A 22697-nucleotide genomic window follows, 5' to 3' on the forward strand; every position below is an offset into this window, starting at 1 on the left:
GATGCCCGCCCAGTGCCCGCCCCCGCACACCGCCTCCAGTTACCGCCCACCCCTCAGCACGATTGGTAGGTGACAATGCCAATTACGGAGCTCCTGGTGAGGATTGGTGAAGCGGGCTGTCAGTCGGGGTCGCGGTGAGGTTCCCCCCTCTGCCTGGATACTTTGCCCTGGCCGCTCACGCTCGCTGCGATGCGAGAGCATCAGCTCCAGCGACATCCAGGGGAGATGAGGAGAGAGCAGCCGTGCTCCAGAGACCCCGTCCAGCCCAGCGCCAGCAAGGGGCTGCAACCTGCAGCAGAAGGAGGCAAATCAAACCAACAGTCAGAATAAAACCTCGGTTAGAAAACAACACAATAATCCGCCCTGTTTAGCTGTGTTTTACGCTGCCTAAACCCGAGGGAAGATGCTGAGCAGGTTAAGGAGCGGCAGCATCAGGAACCTGGACCGGGAGTTTGACTGCACCGTCAGGCTGCTGGACGATTCCGAATATTCCTGCACCATTCAGGTTAGTGTCATCCCGGCAGCTGGCACAAGGATGCTCGCTTCGGATTCATTTACAAGATGCAACCGCGTGTATCCATAAAACAGTTTGCACCCTGTGTAACTGCATGTTTTGCTGCTGTGTATGTGTGTGTGTGTGTGTATTTTGATTGGGTATTAATTATTGTGTAAACCGCCTTGACAACACTGCCAAGGGGCTAACCCATTTTAAATGAATGAGATTATGAACATCTCGAAGTCTAATTATATTTGGCAGAAATATGTTTAACTTTTCAGCTGGAATGCTGGTCTCCCTATCATCCTCCTTTTGGTTGCTTTGATGAATTTTCACTAAAGTGGATGTATCTTTTGCTTGAGAACATTCATGTTGCGGGTAAAAAAAGCACTTATATCAGTTGCCATCTGTGTGAAATGCACCTATTGTGACAAAGATCTGTAAATACTCCCTTTCTTGCCTCATTGTAGATAACAGTGAGAAAGAGGAAGCAACCCTTACCTCTCTTAGCTCAGTGCTTGGCATTGTTGGAGTAGTTGGAACAGGGACTATTCCTGCTGATAACTAGGAAAAATCCAGCCAGAATGCATTGGAAATCTTGGTTTTCCAAGTGTGGTGATTACAGTCCTATTCATGGACGAAACAGGATGCCTTTCTTTCAGAGTTACTGCATCCTCTACAGGTTAATTCACCAGGATTTATCAAATATTGAAATGCTTGGTTTTGACTTGGTAAAGTGTCATGTGTCTGTCTTTATGTTGCTACTCTAGCTGTCTATCAGCACTCTTTTCTTTTCCAATCATTTCATCCCTTCCATAAAGAAGCAGGCTCATGAATGAATGTGTGTGAACTACCTTATTCAAATTGAAAGAAACTTTTCCTCATAGTTGATGGGTTTCTGCGCGTCTGTCTTGTGGTGGAGGTAGGATCAATGTCTTTCTGCATTAAAGGAGCTTTTCACTGGATGAAGTGTTCTGTCTAAAGTTTTACCAGGGGATATGGTAAACTCCCTGCGGTGGAGAAATCAGCTGGTGCAGATTAATCCTTTTGAGTGCTGAATGTCTTTTAGATTTCGCATGTTTATAACTGTCACTAATCATATTTCCAACGGTAAACTATTAAAATCTTGAATAAAGCCGGAATGTGCTGTCAAAGTTGATGCTGCACCAGATCAAGTTGCTGACATTGTGTTATTCAGGAGCAATCTGCATTGATATACTGTAGCACCTTTAACATTGTAAAGTGACATGGTGTGTGTGTGTGTGTGGGTGGGGGGGGGGGGGGGGGGGGGGGGGGGGGGGGGGTGCGGTGTGTGCAGTGAGTGCTGCTATCTAACAAAGTTTGACACTGAACCAGATATTCGGACGGGTGGCCAAAAGCTTAGTGAAAGAGGTGGGTTTTAAGGAATATTTTAAAGGGAGGATAAGGAGAAAGGCAGAAGGCTTCAGTGAGAATTCCACAGCTTTGGAGATGAGACAGCTGAAGGTGCAATGATTGGTTGAATGATTAACACTTCAGAAGCTGAAGAGTCTCCAGTCAGAGGACTGCAGAAATTTTGGAGAGTTGTAGGGCTTAAGGTGGTTATAGAAATAGGGAAGTTGGAAGGCTACAGGAGGGGATAAAGATCTTAGGGTTGTAGGACAGGATGTGCCGCTGGAAAGATAGGTCTGCCTCAGTGTGCAATGCAGTATCCCCCAAGGTGTGTTTTTGGAACACAGGAACAGGAGCAGGCTATTAAACTTCTTGAACCTGTTCCATCATTCTGTCTTATTCTGACTGATATATATCCAACCTCTGTCCAACTGTCTTGGCTTCATATCCTTGGCTAAAAAGATCTATTGATCACAGATTTAAAATGATTAATTGAACGGGCATCTGCTTTATTTTGCTAGAGAGCATTCAGTACTGCTATCCAGCCTTATGTTACAACATTTCCTAACTTCTCTCATAAATGGCTTGTTCCTGATTTTAATGTTATGTTCCCTTATCCATGACTCATTTCATCAACAGAAAGTGTTTCCTTCTGTTGACTGTTTCAATTCCTTTCAAAATCCTGAAAACTTCAATCAAATCACCCTTTAAACTTTTGTTCCAGGAAATACATGCCTTGTTTATGTAATCCTTCCATAAAACATAATGCTTGGATTTCTGATAATGTTCTAGGTAATCTTGCACTGTACTTTTAAGGCAAATATATTCATTGTAAGGTGGTGTGCAAAGTCTTCCTAGAATTGATCTACTTACCGGTTTTGAGTTGTCTGAGCAAAGCATCCATCTCTTTATATCCTAGTCCTGTGGTTATAAAGGCTAATATTCTCTTTGCCCTTTTGATTGATTTATGTACCTGACTACTATATTTCAGCAATTCATTTACATGGGCACCTAAATTCCTATGTACCTCCATGATTTTAGATTTTCACTATCGAATTAATATTCACAACCAGCTTTTTATGGGTCAAAACCAGGACAAAAATGGCTTGCTGTTTTGAATTACAGGTGCCACAGTTTGTTCACTCACGTAATCAATCAGAGATGCATGGTCATTCTCTGTTTCTGTCTATACCACTTACTACAGCATCAATCTTTTTGTAAACAACAAACCTGCATTTATATTTCTCTATTGTGTTATTTGTGTGGCAATCACAGAGTATCAGCCTGATGAAAAGTCTCTGTTACAAATGACGTCTGGCTGCTAAAAAGAACAATGTAATGTGGAGAAGGAAAACAGAAATGGACAACTGAGAGCAACCCAGAAGAATGCTGCCTTTTGCTGTTCTAATGTTGCAGTTCACTGTGTGATGTACCTGAGCGTGTGAATTATTTGTCTGTGCCTGAAATTCTGGCACTCTGACATCGCAGTGCTGTTCCTATTGGCACATTCAATAAAGGTATATCCAAGATTGGAACTCAGCTAATACTTGGACCAGGAATGTCCTAATTCAGCCTCTGGCCTTTGCTCAGATTATGGAACATGGGAACAACAAGAGGCCATTCAGCCTTTGAAACTGATCTTCCAATTAGATAGATCATGGTTAAGCTGTATCTCAACTCCAATTCCCTGTCTTGTTTCTGTAACCCTTAATACCCTTGCCTGACAAAGTCACTATTACTTGCGATTTTGAAATTTCCATTTGGGCCCCCGTCTCAACAACTTTTTGGGGAGAAGGATTTCTAGGTTTCTACCAGTTGTCGTGTGCAAATGCTTCCTAATGTTACTGCTGAATGGCTTAGCTTTAAACTTTCAGATTGTATTTCCAATCACAGGAGCAGTGTATTGATGATTACCTTTGGCATTCTTTTTAAATATTCTGCCAGTTTGACTAGCCCCCTGAAAATTATTCACCTAGCTGGGCTTGGTCATGAAAATAACTGGCTCAATCAAAATAGCATCTCACAATTTAAATTCCAGAACACTCAATATCTAGGCTCATATTGGCTATAAAATCAGTATAAAATCAGTTAAAGGATAGAACCAGAACCAATCTTTACACACGTCTATTAACATTTATTTACAGCAGTACACATTGCAAACATGCACCTCCTAACAAATAACCATAGTTTCTATCTATGACTATAGGGACATAGGTGAATCCTCAGATAATCTCCACCATTTGTGTATAACTAAACAGAATTAATACACAGTTAACAACACAGGTGAAATGACCACAGGCACAAGACACTAGAGAACATTTTCTCACTAGAAGAATCAGAGTTGGGGCAAATCATGGTGACCTTGAATCATAACTTAAAATTATTGTCCAGCTTAAATTTTCAATGGTGTTGCAGACACAAGGGAAAAGCTCCTGTTATCGTTCCTCATGAATACCAAATGCAGTTCACCCATCATTCACATACGCACTGGCTTACTTTGACTTCTCGTTCAGAAATGTCTCACTTTTAAAATTCTCACCTATTTTTTCAGATTTCTCCATGGCTTTACCCCTCCTTATCTTCCTAAGCTCCTCCAACCTTTCAATCCCTTGATATTTCTGTACTCTTCCAATCCTAGACTCTTGACCACCTCCAATTTTAATTTTTTCACAATTGAAGTCCATGCCTTTAGCGTAATGGTCCAAATTTCTCTCCTCCCAAATTTCTTCACTGCTCTCCTCCCACTTATGATGTTCTTTAAACATACCTCTTTGACCAAGCCTTTAGTCACCTGTTGTAAACTTTAGTGTCAAATTTTGTTTGATAATGCATTGAGAAATGTATCTGGATCTTTTACTGTGTTAAAAGTGCTGTTTAAATGCAGGATGTTGTTGCTACTGACAAGAAAACAAATGTGAGAAAAAAAAGTCACAGATATCACTGTCTGGTTTGTTTACAATCTAATATAACTCACATATTGAGTGACTTCTTCAACCACTGGTGATGTTAGCCCTTGTAGGAGCTGCCATAGGAAGAAAATGATCTCTGGTCAATATCAGGTTCAAGTGGGTGATTTCTTTTAAAATCCTGAAGGCAACCAAATGATCTCCAAGAGGTTATCGTTACTCATGAATCTTCTCTAAACATCGCCTGTATCCGTGATATGCACTGATATTCCTCCTCTCGGAAATTGTTTTCTCATTGCCCTTTTTATATACACAGAAGTATTAACACGTACAACTGAACAGCTTTCTTCCATACTACCAAACTACCCATGGTACTTTCACCTATTATCCACCATCTGGGAAATTGTTCAATCTCTTATCAAAGGACTGTCAGCTGCCCATTCTGGCTACTTTATTGTCTCAGTGTTAGGGAGCTGATGGGCTCATTGAGAAGTTTGATGAACAGATACTAATTAATTGCAAGTATCCTTGTGGGAAATTGTCAAGGGCTGAAATAGCAACAAAAAATTAAAGCCTAATCATATCAGTTTTCTAAAACCAATGATAAAAGAATTGTGGAAAAATACTGTAGAATTAACATCCCCGTCTTAGGATCTGACTTCATGTTCTGTTTTCTATCTGAATTGTTACATTTTTGGGATTTTAAACAAATCAATATGATGAGTATTGTAGTGATAGGTTTTGCACATCATTTATATTGATATGTTCAGGACTACCTCTCAAAGTTATTTATAACAAAGAATTGCAAAGTGGGTACACAAGTCAGAAACATTTTCCAACTTGTCACTAAAGTCACCAAATCATTAATACGAAAAGACTTTAGGAAACAGTTATAGTTAATACTCCTTGCTTCTGTGCCGGTCAATTCACAACACGGTTTTATTGCCTCCCCTTCTCCCTTTAAGATGCTTTGACCAACTTCTGTTCACTTGGTCAAATATCTCTTTCTTTAGCTTTTTTCATCATTACTCTGATAACATTCTAGTGAAGCTGATTGGGTTGGCCTTAGTATGATAAAGCAATTTGTTAAGTCAGGGACATACTGCAAAGGTGGATGCTACACAGAATCCTAATTGGACCAAACTTGGAGGAAGGGTCACCAGACCCGAAACGTTAACTCTGTTAACTCTGCCAGACCTGCTGAGCTTTTCCAGCAACTTTGTTTTTGTTGGAGCAGAGTGATCAGCTCTGAGCACCACACATAGAAAGAACATGTTGGTTCAAGAAGGAATGATCCCATCTTAAAGTGACCATTCAAATGTACAACCAGTTTGTTGCCATGCATGGTAAGTTCTGGATTGTTGAATAACTACACACTCATGCTGCTTAGAGGAAATATTGGTTGTATTACCTTGAACTGAGGAGGTTAAGGGTGATTTGACCAAAATCCTCCTGATAATAAGTAAACCTAGTTAGGCAGATAGAGAGAAACTATTTCTGCAATTGGGATTCTAGGAACAGCAAACCTCTCAGCAATAAAATGAGGAAACATTTCTACACTTACAATAGAGTCACAGAGATTTACAGTACAGAAAAGACCCTTCAGCCCATCAAATATGCGCTGGTCAAAAACAAACACTCACTATTCTAATCTCAAAGTGTGGTTAAAGTTTGAAATTCTCTTCTGCAAATGTAAACTGATGTGAGATCAACTGTTAAATTTAAAACTGGGGTTGATATGTTTTTGTTAACCAAAGGTGTTAAGAGATAAGAGACATAGAAATGGGTACATGGAGTTAGGTTACAGATGAGCCATGATATCAAATAGACTCTCGGGCTAAATGGCCTCCATCTATTCCTATGTTCCCAGGGTGGGAAGGCCTACTCTCTGCTTTCTCGTTCAGCCCTGATTCATTCTGTTAATTTGGGCTCTTGTGTTGCTTGTTTTGACATATTTCATGTGAGAGGTACAATATTTTTCCACACTCAGTTTCTGACTTAACCTGTCCCTCACATGCTGTAGCTGCATTGTGAGCTTTTGAGATTTCCGATTTAGTTCTCATTTTGATCTAATAGAAAAATAAGCTGTAGAACCGGAGTATCTGTTTAATACATTTAAAGGAACGATTTGCTTACTGAAATCTCTGGATGTGAATCAAGGCAAAGGTATTCTTGCTGTGTGTGTTTTACAATGGCAATAGATTAACATATTAGTTTTTGGAACAGGAATCCTGTGTATAACTCTGATCAGAAATTACTTCAAAATTACAAATTGTCAATAAGCTGTTTGGTCTGACTTATTGTATTGTTGTTTATCCTCCACACAAGCAGTAGGCTCATCCTGAGTCCCTGCCCTGTTCCCAAATCCTATTATCCTACGTTACTTCAATTACCTATGTTAGTCTATTGGCAAATGTTGGTTTCTCAAGTCACTGATTCTGTATAAAAGTGTGTTCCTCCAGCTGTGTGCCTTAAATCTCTTATATTAAATCTTTTAGCCTTGCTCTGTTGTTCTAGACTCTTCAACCATCAGACTCGATTGCCCAACCCCAGTGGAACCTGTTCTGTTCCTGTCCTTTTGCAGCTTCAGCATGTCCTGAAATATTTTGAAACCAATAAGCACTTTAGAAGTGCAGTCATTCTTATGATAAAGAAAATGTTGCAACCAATTTGTGCACAGCAATCTGCCACAAGCAGCAAAGATTAGATAATTTGTTTCAGTGATGTGTAATGTTTCTAGGACCCTCTTGTGTCATAGTGGTACTGTCCCTACCCTTGAATTGAGAGACTTGGGTTCAACTCTCACTTGCTCCAGAGGTGTGTAATAACATCTCTGAACAGGTTGATTAGCAAAATTAGGTTGCCATAAAAAAAAAGTTTCCTCTAAGCAGCATAGCAATTTAAAAGATCCAAAACAGAACAAGCACCATAACCCCATTAAGATACCATGTGTGCAGTGGAATGGTGGCTCAGTGGTTAGCACTGCTGCCTCACAGCACCAGGTACCTGGCTTTGATTCCAGCCTTGGATGACTGTCTGTATGGAGTTTGCACGTTCTCCCTTTGTCTGCGTGGGTTTCCTCCGGGTGCTCCAGTCTCTTCTCACATTCCAAAGATGTGCAGGCTAGGTGGATTGACCATACTAAATTGCCCATAGAGTCCAGGGATGTGCAGGCTAGGTGGATTAGCCATGGGAAATGCAGGGTTACAGGGATAGGATAGGGGGTGCAACTGGGTGAGATGCTCTTCAGAGGGTCAGTATGGACTCAATGGGCTGAATGACCTGCTTCCACACTATAGGGATTCTATAGTTTCTATGAGTGCAGAATCACCGCATGAAAGAATATAGAGCACCTGCACATTTAAAATAATAGGCTAAACACAACAAAAAATAATAGAGGGAACATTGGAGATGACATATCTCCTTATATTACTCAGTGTAAAATTTTGTTTGATAACACTCCCGTTGAGCACCTTGCGATATTTTTACAATCTTAAAGGTGCTTTACAAATGCAAGCTATTGTGGTTGGGCAAGTCGCCATCCAGATTCCTTTAGAAGGTATATACATTTGGAGATTAGTTGGGAATAAGGTTAGTCTTGGCTATGATACTTTTCATTGTTGAGTAAGCTGCTACACGCAGAATGCCTGAGTTTTCGTCACAAATTGCAAAACGTTGGTGAGTTTTTGATGCTATACTGACGGTTGAACAGAGCCAACGAGGAGCCAGTATGGCTACGTTGGAAGGGAACAGCTTTGGAGGGGATTAAAGTGTTAAAACAGGTTGCAACATTTAGTTGCAACTGATCTCCGCAGGTGCATGATTGTTTTCCTTTGCATTATGGATTACATGCAGAGGTTCCTCTGTTAAGATTTTTTGGTGAGGGAGTTTATTTTTGCATGCTGTATTCAATTTTGCTGCTGCCTGGAATCTAGGCTGTGCATTTCCTCAAAGTGTCCCAGATCATTTTGAGGTCAAGGTTACTCATGACTCTCGCTCCATTATTAACTCCTCTGGCTTCGCAACTCTCGATTTCAACTCCTTTGTTTCAAACTGCGAAAACAGCCCTCAAGGAAAAAGGTAACAATATCAAAGGAGCTGCCTTCTGATTTTCCCAGAAATACCTTAGAGTTCCTCTTCATTTCAAATTTTGAACCCTTTTGTGGACTGATCCCTTGAATCAATCTACGATTGCAAGGAACAACATCAGATTGGAAAACCTTTCATCTGACTATTCCATCGTTCTCCCTCCCCCACACATACATCCCCTCCTCTCTACCATCCCCTGAGTTTGTGAATTCACTCATTCATTGTCCTTGTTGTAATGCCTTTCCCCAGAGCTCCTCTCTCCATGTCAGTGTTTTACTAGGATCACTGATTCTATTAATCCCGCCCGAGCTAATACATTGCAGTCTTCTTTTGTCTTAATAGCACAACTCAAGAAAGAAATCACTGATAAAAGCTTAAAGGCACAGTTATTTATCGCAGTCATCGCCAGAATTTAACTGAGTGTTTTTGTTTGAACAGAAATTGAGGCAGATGATTGTGACAGCAGAGGATAAATATTGGAGGATGCTGTTCAAAATGATACATAAATTTGTCTCTGTCGTTTTCCTTTTGTTGATCCCTTGTCTGAGACCATCTGGATCTTGGGATTTGTTTGATAAGTATGTAGGTCACCAAACTTGTAGTGTTAATCAGCGGATACAGGCTAATTGCCTTAAAAATACTGAGATACTCAGTTATTTTAAAATATTCAGTGATAAAAGAAGCAAATTGCATTTACATGATGCCTTTTCCAACTTCAGGGCATCCCAAAGCCAAAGAAGTATTTTTGAGATATATTCATTGTTGAAATGTTAGGAGTGGTATTCTGACCAGATGAAGAAGGGTGAATGACTCATCTGTTTTTAAACCCCCTCTCAGTTGTTCACAACAAATATTTATAATTTATATTTTAGCCTGTAGCTATCACATTTCAATTAAAACATAATTAACTACATCAGAATGAAGAACCAATTAATTACAAGGTTTCTTTGAGGGAACGATAGAGGAATATTATTATCCACCACCCTGAAAAGAATAAAGATATGACATCAACAATACACACAAACACAGGTAAAAAGCTTACAATGAAAGGAAGAAGGGTGTCTAGATTGAACAACAAAGTTCAGGCAACTGCAGTTTAAGTTTTTAAGAGTGCTTGCCATGTGAGAATTACTTGCACTTAACTGTTCAGCTTGTTTCTTCAGCAGTGGCAAAGTTTGGAGATATCCTTGAACTCTTGATCAATGTTTGTCGTTCCAAGTTGCTTTTTCACGAGGCTCTTGTGGGATTGATGAGAGAAGAACTTGCATTATCCTTGCTGTTAGCAGTCTGTGTTGCTTTCTGTCTCCTTTGCTGCTGAAAGATTGTGGTAGATATTCAATTCCTTTGCAGATTCTAGGGTGTGTCATTGTTTCATTTCATTTGGATTATTGTAAGCAATTTTTCTCCTCTCATTGTGTGCAGTTTTCCTACATCCTAAATTAATGGGAGTCACAAGTCTGCATTTCTTGATGCCTCACTGAGTTTCAATGCCTTTTGATAAAAATGTTTATTTTGTTGCAGCTGGTTTCTAGTACTTCATTTGGTTTCCCAAACTTGTCTTAGTCTATGGTCAGGTGATTACAACAGCTGTTGTAAATCCGTACTTGTCCTTTTCAAAACCATTTTATTCCGTGAAAGTTCTCAGGGAAAACAATGAGCTGGTTGATGTTGGATATTGATGATCCATTTTTAAAATTTTCATAACAGTGGGGCAGCCAACCTGATACACAGAAGGTCTCACAAAAAGCAATGTGATAATGGGAAGGGTTTTTAAAAGTGATATAGAGGGATAAATATTGATCTTTTTCGATTTTGGGAGGACGTTCTCTGCTCTTCTTTTGAATAGTGGTCACGGTATCTTTCATGTTACACCAAAATATAGAAACCATTGGTTTAACGTGAAGTATAGGTCTGTTAAGGTGTGGGAATAAGAAATTAAAATGTGCCAAAGGCAGTTTTTTTTCATTCTTGTGCAACACTTAATTGTGACAATGCTTGTTGCAGATCTAACATATTCTTGTAACACCTCAGCCATCCAGTTACTCTTTTTTTGATACATATCACTTTAGAAAATCCCACACAAACAGACAATTGAACAACTAAAAAAAATCTGTTGTCATTTGTCCTCTGATATTGGTAAATAACACAAATTAAATAATAAGAAGAAATTCAGTTTACTTGAAGATCTTATACAGATGTATCTAACAGCTCAGGCAACAAATTGCAGTTACAGATAATTGAGTATTTACCTCCTGGATTGCATGTGGCATTTGGTCATGTGGTTTTATCCTAGTCCTTGGTTAATTATCATATCCAGCCTTTAAAGCAACACAGCTCTTAAAGTAATAACACTACATCTGCCTGCAAAATTTTTGTGATATGGGAGAGGGAAGAGATGAACAAACGTTGACAATTATCAAAGAACTGTGTGTTTCGAAAGTGGCAGTTTCTTCCTATTTAATTTTTTTAGTGTGTGCTTTGAGGTCATGTTTTTATTATTATTTTGGGGTTGTGGGTATAAAATCAATCTTTCTTTCACTGGAATAAACCTTGTCATTCATTGGTTCCTTCATTTTGTTCTAATTAATTATCTTTCCATTGACCTGTAGCAGAAACCTACAATGGAACTTTTCGTCTTTGATTGGTGCAGGGCAAGGGGGGCAGGCTATGTCGGTGAAGGTGGATTTCCAGCCCTCTGCATGGGTTGCTGCAAACAGCTGTTTTGGAGACCAGAAGACTTAGACAAAGCGCTAGGACTATGTTAAAGGAGATGGGCAAGGTAGAGAGTTTATGGAGGGAGTCGCAGAGTTTAGAACCCAGGCAGTTGACCGTACAACTTCTATTGGTGGATAAAGGATTTGGTGATTCTCAAGAGATCAGAACTGAAGCACAGAGATCTCAGAGTTGTGAGACTGATTTGGTCTACACATATAGAGACGGATGAGGCCACAGAGAGAATTTAAACGTAAAAATCATTTCAAGATCCCACTGAACATCTCAGAGCAGGGCATAGCAATCATCTTGTCTTTATGACATTACTGCAACCCAAGTTAAGCTTTGTGCTCAGTCTTCCCTATCCTGTTCTCTACAACAATACAGATCTGGGAGGAGGTGGAAAGCCAGATTGGATCCTAGCAAATGGGTGAGCTGCCTCAGCTTACAGGCATTTACAACTCACATCAATATTACATTTAGGCAGGTGTTAATCTCATGAGTTTAATGAGACAGTCCTTCCATGCTTTGAGCCATTTCAGAACATCTGTAAAATGAAAAGTAGGGCGTGAAGATGTTTTCTGTCCTTTTTATTCGCACATTGACAGCACAGCTGTTTAAAGAAGGTCACGAGAAGATTTACAAAGAACACCAAGCAAAGGGGAGAACAATGTGAAGCTGAATGCTAGCTAACTTGCAATATTTGTCAAATGCTAATAGCAATCAATTTACATACACGCTTTCTGTGAAATCTGGGGAAATTGTCTTTGGAAGCTTGTGAGGACTTTAACCCTTTGTTGTTGTGCTGTTGGCAGTTCCCAGAAAGATGTTGCTTTGATTGCGTCGAGACAGAGAAAAATACTTTGTTTGAGATGGCTTTTGTTAAAAACCGTGCTTTTGAACAACAGAATGAGGCTCTGTAGAAGGAGTCATCTTTATTTAAGAAGACTTTTTAAGGAGATGTGATTTTGGCTTGGGGTTTTCTGAAGTAAATGTAAATCAATGGAAACAGATGCAATAACAATCATCAATTTTAAAGTATTTCAGGGTATGTGAAAGACTTCAAGTTATTCCTGAGAAATTTGATGCAGTGTTTAAAGAGAAAAGAAAAAAAAAATAATCATGTAGCATTTTTCACAATATCTGAAAGTACTTTACAGCAATCAAGGACTTTTAAAGTACTATAATGTACACAGCAAGTTCCCGTAGGCAGCAATCTGGTAATTACCAGTTGATCTTTTCTTTTTGGAATGTGATAGCTGAGGGATAAATATTGGCCAGAGAAAGAATTCCTCTGTTTTTTTTTCAAATAAAGGCTTAGATAGAGGGCTGACTGGGCTCTGGTTTAAAAACATCAACTTCTGACAGTGCAGCATTTCCTTGGTACTGACTCTGGGATGTCAGTCAGATAATGAGCTTATGTCTCAAGAACGGGACAAAAACCGTCACCTTCTTCCTTGGAGTATGTGTATGCTACCCAGTGAGTCATGGCTGAAACCATCTTCTTTGAAGAATAATCACTTGTTCCTTCTTTCTTCCCTGGATAAGTGACAGACCATACTGAAACTGTTCATTAGCTGGACTGGGGGAGGAATTGCAGATGTATCACCCTTATATGAATGTATAGCCCTGCCGCTATATTCGGAAGAGACAGCTTGACAACTAGCTAATGAATTGAACAAAATAGTAAACAAGTAAGCTGAACCAAAACAGATGAAATTTAATACAGGCATGTAATACTGCACGCTGGAAGGGAAGAAAGGATGAATGAATTTTGAATTGCATGAATGGTGTTCCAATAATTACTAGACTGGATTCAACACTCAGTGTGACCAACCAGTGAAGGTAATGAAATGTTGAACTATTGTGTCAACAGGACCCTGTGGAGGAATTTATTCTCAAACAGTCCTCAGTCCACACCATGAAGTACTGGGGTCCATTTAATGAGACAGCAAACAATTTTTATTTGGTTGCTTTCCCACCCCCTGCTGACACTGGAAATACAGCCAAACACCACTTCATAAGGTTTCCAAAATGCCAGATCTAATACGGCCATTGGATGCCCTGCTGAGCCCGATTTGTATTTCATACTGGAACTGCCCGCCACGCACCACATCCACTTTGAACAGTTCTACGAGTGATGCAAGGGACCGAGCTACAAGTTACTGCGAGATTATTTTTGTGGCTCTCGTCTATTCTGGTCTTTCTTTTAGACAGTGGGAGAGAAGAAGACTGAGAGGACATTTGTTAGCGGTTTTTAAAAATAATGAGTGGGCTGGATAGAGGAGATAATGAGAAGCTATTCCCGCTCATAAAAAGAACAAGAATAAGAACAAGAACTCATAGGTTGATGTGCAAACGAAGCAAGGGTGATGTGAGAAAATACTTTTTCGCTTTGCAAAAGATTAGGGTTTGGAATGTATTGTCTGGAAAGTAGTGGGCACAGGTTTCGTTGAGGCATTCAAGAGAGCATCGAATGATTATTTGGATAGAAATGGTGTGCAGGTATATGGGGGAAAGGCAGGAGATTGGCACTACAGAATAGAACCGTGTAGGCTTGATGGGCGAAATGGCCTCCTTCTGTCCTGTAACAGTCCTATGATTCTTTGATGCACCTTCAGATTAATGGATGCTATACAAAACTTACATTGTGTTAATGTCAGCAATTTGTGTATTGAGGCATTTGTGAGCTTGTGTGTAAAGCAATTGATATATTGTTATCATTGTTTCCACTGTTGGTATTAATCCTCACTGATTTACAGTCATTTCTGCATAGTGCCAGCAAAGTGAGGGCAGAGATACTGGTTGTCAGGTTGTGGGCAAAATGTGTTGAAATTCAGTGACGCCTTTTACAGACTGAATGCACACCGACGTAAGGATGATTCAGAAGTTGGAACATGGCCAACACAACCCATGTAGATCAAGCCTGCAGTGAGGCAAATGGTCAGGCAGACCAAGCTCACTAGTGATAGCAGAAAAAGGCTCAAACATTGCAAATCTAAAAATAAGCATGAAAATGTGCTGGAAATGCACAGCAGGTTGAAAGAAAAGAAAAGATTAATGTTTTTGTTGACACACTTATTAAACAATTGTCTTCTTAAATATCTGCAGCCTTTGAGGGTACAGTATGAACATTAATAAGGAAACCAACAACAACTAGCATTTATATAGCACCACTAACAATGTATACCTGGAGGCACCATGTGGTTTTAGAGCAGCTGGAGCCACAGTAGCTTCAAGGGAAGTGCAGAGAGCTGGAAGCAGGTCCTTATCCTTGCTTTTGTGGGATCTTAGCATGTGACACCATGGACAAGACAACTTGTAGAGAAAATAAGTTACCCTGTCAAACTTTGCAGAGCCATGCAGCTCTTCCTGGATAACATGCACAGCATGATTCAGTTTATTTCTTTAAACATCAACTGAGGGGGTAACTGGCAAGGCAAGGCTGGGGTGCTGTGAGCATCTAGGTAGATGCTAAGTGTATGAGCACTGAGAATGCAAGCACGTAGCCCTGAGAGATGCAGCCTGGTCCAACCCAATCCCTGTGTGCAACGTGTCCTTGCAGCAGCTTTGCAATGAAAGGTACCAGTGTGCTCTAAACTGCAGCATGGTTTTGCAGAAACAACCTGTAATTGGAGCATAGGGTACCATCAATGTGTGGAAAGGCTGGCACAAGTCAGATGCCAGTGTCTGTGGACATGGGATATGTGTGGCCACTGCCTTGAGATGTTGCTGATTAGTGCCGAAGGTGGAGGTCTGGAGGAGCAAGTGGTGAGCTGGTGTCACCAGGTACACGATCTGACTTCCATGTTGGGAATTTTTGGCATCTAGTTTCTATCAGGCAAGTGTTAGCATAGCAACCTGCCTATTAATGACTTGAGATGAAGTAATATTGAGGGGATAATGAACAATAATCTCTGTTCCGTGTCTCCTGTCATGCACGTATGAGAATCTCATCTGGATATCTCAAACTTAGTTGGAAAATGTGACTTGTTTCTCACAATATCAAGAAACGCCTTGCTTGATTTCTCATATGATGTTTCCAAATTTGTTGCCATGGCCATGTAAGTCAAAGCCTGGGCAGATTCTGCCACAGATTCAGAAATATAACATAAATGAAAGTGGGAAATAAATACTGAGCAAAGAAAATCTTTTATATTTGCACAAAATGCTGACACTCCAAGAAAGCCATTCTGTCACCAGGTGAAATTTAACAAGTGTGACAACGATGCTATGACTGATAATTGCGTACTGAGGAATTAGGGAATTGTTTTTGACATGATCAGCAATTCTGCATCCTATGTTTAAGTTGGTTGCATTTAACCTGTTGTGGGTCGGTGCAATATGAATAAATGTGAAGGATCTGCTTGGTTGAGATTCCACATAGTGGAAGCGATTAAGGCATATTCTGTTCAATTAGGATTACAGGCAGACTGAGCAATTCAGATCGGATTTGGCCCAATCTTTTGAGGTGGGATTGAATGGGCAGAAATGGAAGAATCATGACCAATTCTGGGTATCGCATTTTAAAATCTCAAGGCTCCCAAGAGGAGGTTCTCTAGAATGGTACCAGAATTGGATAAATACTTGAAGAGGAAAAAGCTTGCTGGGCTTTGGGGAAAGGGCAGAGAGTGTGTGGTTTTAGTTGGATGGTTCTTTCAAAGAGTCAAAGGGCTGAATGACCTCCTTTTGTGCCACACCATTCAATGATGCAATTGCAGCATTATACTTGAATCAGGCGTATATTTTTAGATTTCAAGCTTCCAGTTGCCTGCCATTTCGACACTCCACCATATTCCCTGGCTAACTTCTGTCTCAGGCTTGCTGCAGTGCTTCAGCAAAGCGCAGTGCAAGCTGGAAGAGCAGCACCTCATTTTCTGCTTCGGAACTGTACAGCCTTCTGGAACTAATATTGAGGTCAATAATTTTAGTGCTTGAGACCATGTCCTTACCCCAACCCCCACACACCAGACCTAGTTATCACATGTGCTGCTACCACACACAATCCATTGTCAGCCACTAATGGTCCTCATTAGCAGCTGTTCATTCTCCCAGACTGACCTTTACCCACTCCTTTATATGTCCAGAGATAGCAAGAACTGCAGATACTGGAGTCAGAGATAACACAGTGCGGAGCTGGAGGAACACAGCAGGCCAGGCAGCATCAGAGAAGCAGGAAAATGGAGGAGGAGCACCTCATATTCTGCCTTGGGAGCCTACAGCCCGATGCCCTAAACATGGATTTCACCAGTTTTAGAATCTCCCCACCCCCAGCCTCCTCCCATGACCAAACCTCCCTCCCATCTCCACCTCCTTGACCTTACACAACCTGTCCATCTTCTCTCCCACCTATCCGCCCCTCCCACCTCACTCACCTATCACCATCCCACCTACCTTCCCCAGCCCCACCCCTCCTCTCTCTGTTTAGTTCAGAGCTCCCTTCCCCCTCCCCATTTCTGAAGAAGGGTCCCGACCGGAAACGTCAACTTTCCTGCTTCTCTGATGCTGCCTGACCTGCTGTGTTCCTCCAGCTCCACGCTGTGTTACCCCTTTATCTGTCCAACTGTTTTTCTCTCTCTTTGGGCTTTATTTCCACCTATCATTTACTCTCCCCCCTCCCACCACCCCATCTTATGTATAAATACCATCCGTTTCCTAGCTACCATCAGCTCTGAAGATGGGTCTCTGGACCCAAAATGTTAACTCTGATTTCTCTCCACAGATGCTGCCAAACTGGCTGAGATTTTCCAGCAATTTCTGTTTTAGTTTCTGATTTCGAGCATCTGCAGTTCTTTCTGTTTTTTTGTATACTTTTAGAGCTTTTTCTATGTCTCCTCCTGTGCAAGCAGACAGAAGATTTGCATGACAAAGTGCTGCAAAGCTCATTGATAATGACAGTCATGTGCTGACTGTGCATTTACACGTAGAGATGGCTTCTTGTGCTGTCTGCCATGGGATCTTGTTGGCATGGTAATGTGTATGATTGGTTGTTAACAACCTCCAAATTGGATCCCTTTGGCCTTATCCATTTCCCAGCGGGCATCAGTAATTAATGGCATCAGAATTCTGACCCATCTTCATAAAACCCCTGAGAATAATGGAGGCTGAAGTGTGAATATCAGCGTGGTCACACTCTGGGCTGAATTTCAGTCAGGAATCACAGGCAGTGAGCCATCAATTAGAAATTGTTACTGAGAAAATTAGGAGAATTTCCTTAGGGGAAGGGCTGGTTTTCTATGGGAATTAACTGGGGCAGAGAGCATTACATCTTTGAAATGAGATGGAGACAAGTTGCTTGAAATAGAGTAAGATTCAGAGCCATGGGGAAAAGAATTAAGCAGCCAAATTACCTCTGGACTATTCCAGCAAAGAACTTGCACATGTGTGCTGGACTGAATGGGTTCCTCCATGCTGTAAACTTGTATGGCACAGGATCATGTTTAATAGGAGCCCATAAAGTTATGAGGGGCATTGGTAGGGTAGAAAAAAAGATATTGTTTTCATTGACAGGATATTTGGTAACTGGGAAACTCGAGGTTAATATGAAAGAGCTGGGGGAGTGAAGGAACAGGGACAATTTCATTTGCTGTGAGTTTTTCTAATCTGGCCATTGTACAAAGGGCTATGGAAGTAGCTTCAGCAGTAACTTGTCGAAGAGAATTAGATAAATACTCAAAGGGAACAAGTCTTCAGGACAATAGGGAAAGGGACAAGTTAGACTAATGGAATAGCCCCTGAATAAAACTAGGTGGAGTGGTCTTTTCTGCAGATTGATTTTCTGATGTTACATGGGCCTCAAGGCTCCTGAGCTAGGCAGCAAGAAAATATTCAGCTGGATTCCCTGCTCTGATCTCTATCCTTTAGCCTCCACAGGAGCACATACATGTGTAGGTGTCTTGTTGAGGAGAGATTTGCGCTGAGCTCAGGGTTACTTACAGCCAAAGAGCCTGTGGACCGTGACTGACTGGGCTGGTGTAGAAGAAATGTCTCTCGGTTAAATATGCGAGTGAACCTGCACCCCAGGATGCAGAAATTAAGAAAAACTAGCTAGGAGCTCCACAAAACAAGTACCAAAATAAATTGATTTGTTGAAGTGCATCGAGCCCAGATTGAAAATTCATTGGAACTGGAGGAATAAAACAGCAAATTCAGCAATGATTTGCATAAAACAGTATAAAAGTATAAAACAGAATGAAATTTAAAAAAACTACAATTGAAGAATAAAAATGAAATGGCTGTATGAATATATGGAGAGCTAATATTTAGATGAGACATTTCGATATAAGATTTCATCTTTAATGTACGCTGTTATTCAGCAGTTTCCTGTAGAGTGTGCAGTTTGGAGCTGCAGTAAGGGTTTTGTGATTTTGCTGAGTCCATTCAAGTTTGTTACTGAGTATGTCATTATTCCCATGTTTGGTGTTTGTTGAATTGCAGCTTAAGACATGGTCGCTGCAAACAGAAACAAAACCTGTGATTCAGTAAGGTGCTTCAGGTGACAACGCTGGAGGTCACATGACACTATTTTGAGGATGAGCAAGGATGTTCTCCCTATTTATACCGGAATCAACACCTAGAAATGTATTTTCTAGTCAGTACCATATTGCTTTTTATAGGATCTTACTGTGCACTTATTGGTTGCTGCATTAACTCCATCACAATAGTGATTACAGTTCGAAAAAGCAAGAGCTTTGGGACATTTTGAGATTGTGAAAGGAGCTATATAATTGTGAGTTTTTCTTTGATGTTCCCTGGTGTTCAACATTCATGGTTGGTAGTTAATGTATAATTTCAGACAAACAGTAAGGTCTGGCTTGTGGACTATCTTTTTAACCCTTTGGCCCAGTCATCTCCTATTGTGGGTATGGTGGAGCTCTGTGGACAGATTGCACCAAGACACATAAGCTAGGATTCAGTTCAAGGGATAATTTTTCATCCCCATTTAAAATAAATAAAAGCCTGAATATATACAATAAATTTTACATTCTCACAGTGTCCCAGAGTGCTTCACTAGACATGTGTTGCTTTTATTGTATGATCACTGCACCAACAGATTCAAGAACAGCTTCTTCCCCACTGTTATCAGACTTATGAGCGGACCTCTCATATATTAGAGTTGATCTTTCTTTGCACCTTCTCTGTAGCTGTAACACTATATTCTACATTCTGTTCTATTACCCTGATGTACTGATGTAAGGTATGATTTGTTTGGATACCACACAAAACAATACTTTTCACTGTATCTCAGTACATTTGACGATAAAAAATCAAATCAAATCATAGGAAAATGCAGCAGGCAATTTGTACACAGCAAGCTTCTATACACAGCAATGAGATAAATTACCACTTGATATCTTTGAATAATGTTGGATGAGCAATGAATCATGGCCAGCACATGGCAGAAATAGCAGTGCATCAGGATTTCCTTCTGCTCAACATTTGAGTATTTTCTGAAAAATCTGTGGCAAAGAAAGGATAGAACCGTCATTAATCATCTCGAGTGAATATCAATGCCATGTCAATGAGTGGAACAGCCACTTTCATCCACTCTGATAGCCATTGGCAGCACGAAAATGACTCAGGAAGGAATAACCAATCATTCTCTTCAAACCAAAATGCTTTACACTATCAGGACAAGCAACAAATCTGACAAGATCCGAGCAACATCATGCACATGCTGCATTTGGTGTCAGAGTACTAGAGTTGCTATAAAAAGTGAGGCTGTGAAATTGTTTTCAAAGTTTTATGATCTTGAGATCTCATTTAGTCATTTTGACTGTTGAAGAGTATTTTTTTCCTGTTCTCTCTCCTCATTGTCAGTGGATGTAAGAGTTTGCATTCATAAAGTGCCTCAAAACACTTTAATAGCAAGAAATCACACTTTAGTTTAGTCACTGTTGTGATGTAGGAAGCACAACAGCCAAAGTGTTACACTGCAGGATCCTGCAAATAACAATGGAATAAACAACTCACCATCACAGTCATTTAATTTTTATGTGATAATGAGGAATAAATATTGGCCAGGGCAATACGGAGAACATCCTTGCTCTTCTTCAGGTAGCACCACCACATTTTACTAGGCAAATACAAGCTTGGTTTAATGTCTCATCCAAAATATGGCACCTCTGATGGTGCACTGGAGTATAATCCTAGATGATGGGCTTAAATCCTGAGAGTGAGGCTTGAACCCAGAGGCTTTAGGCTCAAAGAGAGAATGCAACCAATAGAGTCACCACCGGCATCTGTGAATGACCCTTTAATTCTGATTCTCCAAGCAAAGAAAATAGTTCTTTCCCAGTCACTTGATTAAAAATCCTCCATACATTGTAAAACCTCAATTACATCTCAACTTAGTTTCCTCTGCTGTAGTGAGGATAATCCCAGAGTATCTCATGTCTTTCCTCATAACCGTAATTTTTCATAATGGTATCACGTACAATAGTATAAAAATATATACAATAGCTACTAGATATCTAGTTCCAATGAAGAGTTTAAATGAAATTTCTCTTAGTGTTGCAATATTTCCTAATATCAATTAATCTCTGTTTAAACAATCCAAAACATTTATGTAATCTACGGATATAACACCCAAGTATCTATCATTTTGTGCTTAGATTCTTTGGATAGGATTATACCTCCCAAGAACACTTGCACATTAATTATTCTTGATCGGCAATTGTCTGGGTGATTTATATTGATAAATTCCCATCGAGAAGGATTAGGGCAGCAAATGCATTGGAACTTAGAAGTTCCCCTCCAAACCACACACCATCCTGACTTGGAATTTTATCGCTAATCCTCCCCTATTCATAGAATCATAGAATCCCTACAGTGTGGAAGCAGGCCATTTGGCCCATTGCATCTACATCAACTGTCCGAAGAGCATCCCACTCAGACCCACCCCTTACCCAGTTCCTGTAACCCTGCATTTCCTATGGCCAATCCACCTAGCCTGCACGTCCATGGACACTATAGACAATTTAGCACGGCCAATCGATCTAGCCTGCACGTATTTGGGCTGTGGGAGGAACCCGGAGCACCTGGATAAAACTCACGCAGACAGAGGGAGAATTTGCAAACTGCACTCAGACAACCACCCAAGGTTGGAATTGAACCTGGGTCCTTATGAGGCAGCAGTACTATTGCTGGGTCAAGCCCTTGAACTCCCTTCCTCACAACACGGTGGGTGCATGAACACCACAAGAATGCAGTGCTTCAAGGAGACAGCTCAGCATCACCTCTCAAGGCCAATAAGGCATGGGGACTAAATGCTGACCCAGCCAAGGATGCCCACCGCCCATGAATGAAAAGAAGAAAAGTAGAGATTATGCACATCATTCTTGTCTATGCTAGCTTCACTAGAAAGGATTCCAAGAGCTTCCATTTCATCATCAATTGTTGTTGCTGGGAAACATATTGAGGATGAAAGAAGAACTGGATAGAATGTGAAGCCTTTTTGTTGTGTGGAGTCTGACTATTTCCGTGACTTGATCCTTCTCCTTGTCCTGCCCAGGGTCTATAAGAAGATAAAAAATAGAAGCAGGAGTAGCCTTTGACCCCTTGAGCCTGTTCCGCCATTCAATAAGATAATGGCTGATCTGATTGTGGCCCAATTCTACTTTCCTGTGTGTCACCATAGCTTTTACTCACCTGTCAATCAAAAATCTAATTCAGCTTTGACTGTATTCAATGACTCAGCCTATATTGACTATATTCAATGACCCAGCCTCCACTGCTGCTGGGACAGAGAATTCCTAATGCTAACAACTTTCTAACGTCTGTCATGTGAAGTCTTTTCTCACAGACGTCAAGATTTTTTGTTTAGCTGATTATTTGTTTGGAATATCTGGCAATCATTCCTGTTAACTGCTGGTGAACTAGTCAGGGTTATTCTCTATGCCCTGGGGTGAACAGCACAGAGGAGCAGGATTACTCATTAATATGGCAATTACAATCCATAGCTGCATGTTAAAAGCATGCTGATGTCCATTATGTTAATCATGAACCATATGTGGATAATTGGACATTTTGGTGTGACTAGTTGCATTTTTGATTAGCAAATAGAAAATTTTGATTTTTTTGGCTGTGTGACTTCAACATGTGCATGTGAATTTTAGCCTTTT

The 22697-nt window shown here is 40.5% G+C and overlaps 1 protein-coding gene across 2 annotated transcripts in view; it reads left to right on the forward strand.

The window, feature by feature from the left end:
- Window positions 1-225: 225 nt before the first annotated feature.
- Window positions 226-22697, forward strand: part of LOC109921725 (FERM domain-containing protein 5) — a 223730-nt gene continuing 201258 nt past the window's right edge. For both annotated transcript variants that reach the window (XM_048615867.1, XM_048615868.1), the window contains exon 1: window positions 226-505. In XM_048615867.1, the coding sequence (XP_048471824.1) occupies window positions 404-505 (102 nt within the window). In that variant the 5' untranslated portion in view covers window positions 226-403. The remainder of the gene's footprint in view (window positions 506-22697) is intronic.

This window comes from Rhincodon typus, chromosome 33 (assembly GCF_021869965.1).
Source record: "Rhincodon typus isolate 14 chromosome 33, sRhiTyp1.1, whole genome shotgun sequence".
NCBI classification, from domain to species: Eukaryota; Metazoa; Chordata; class Chondrichthyes; order Orectolobiformes; family Rhincodontidae; genus Rhincodon; species Rhincodon typus.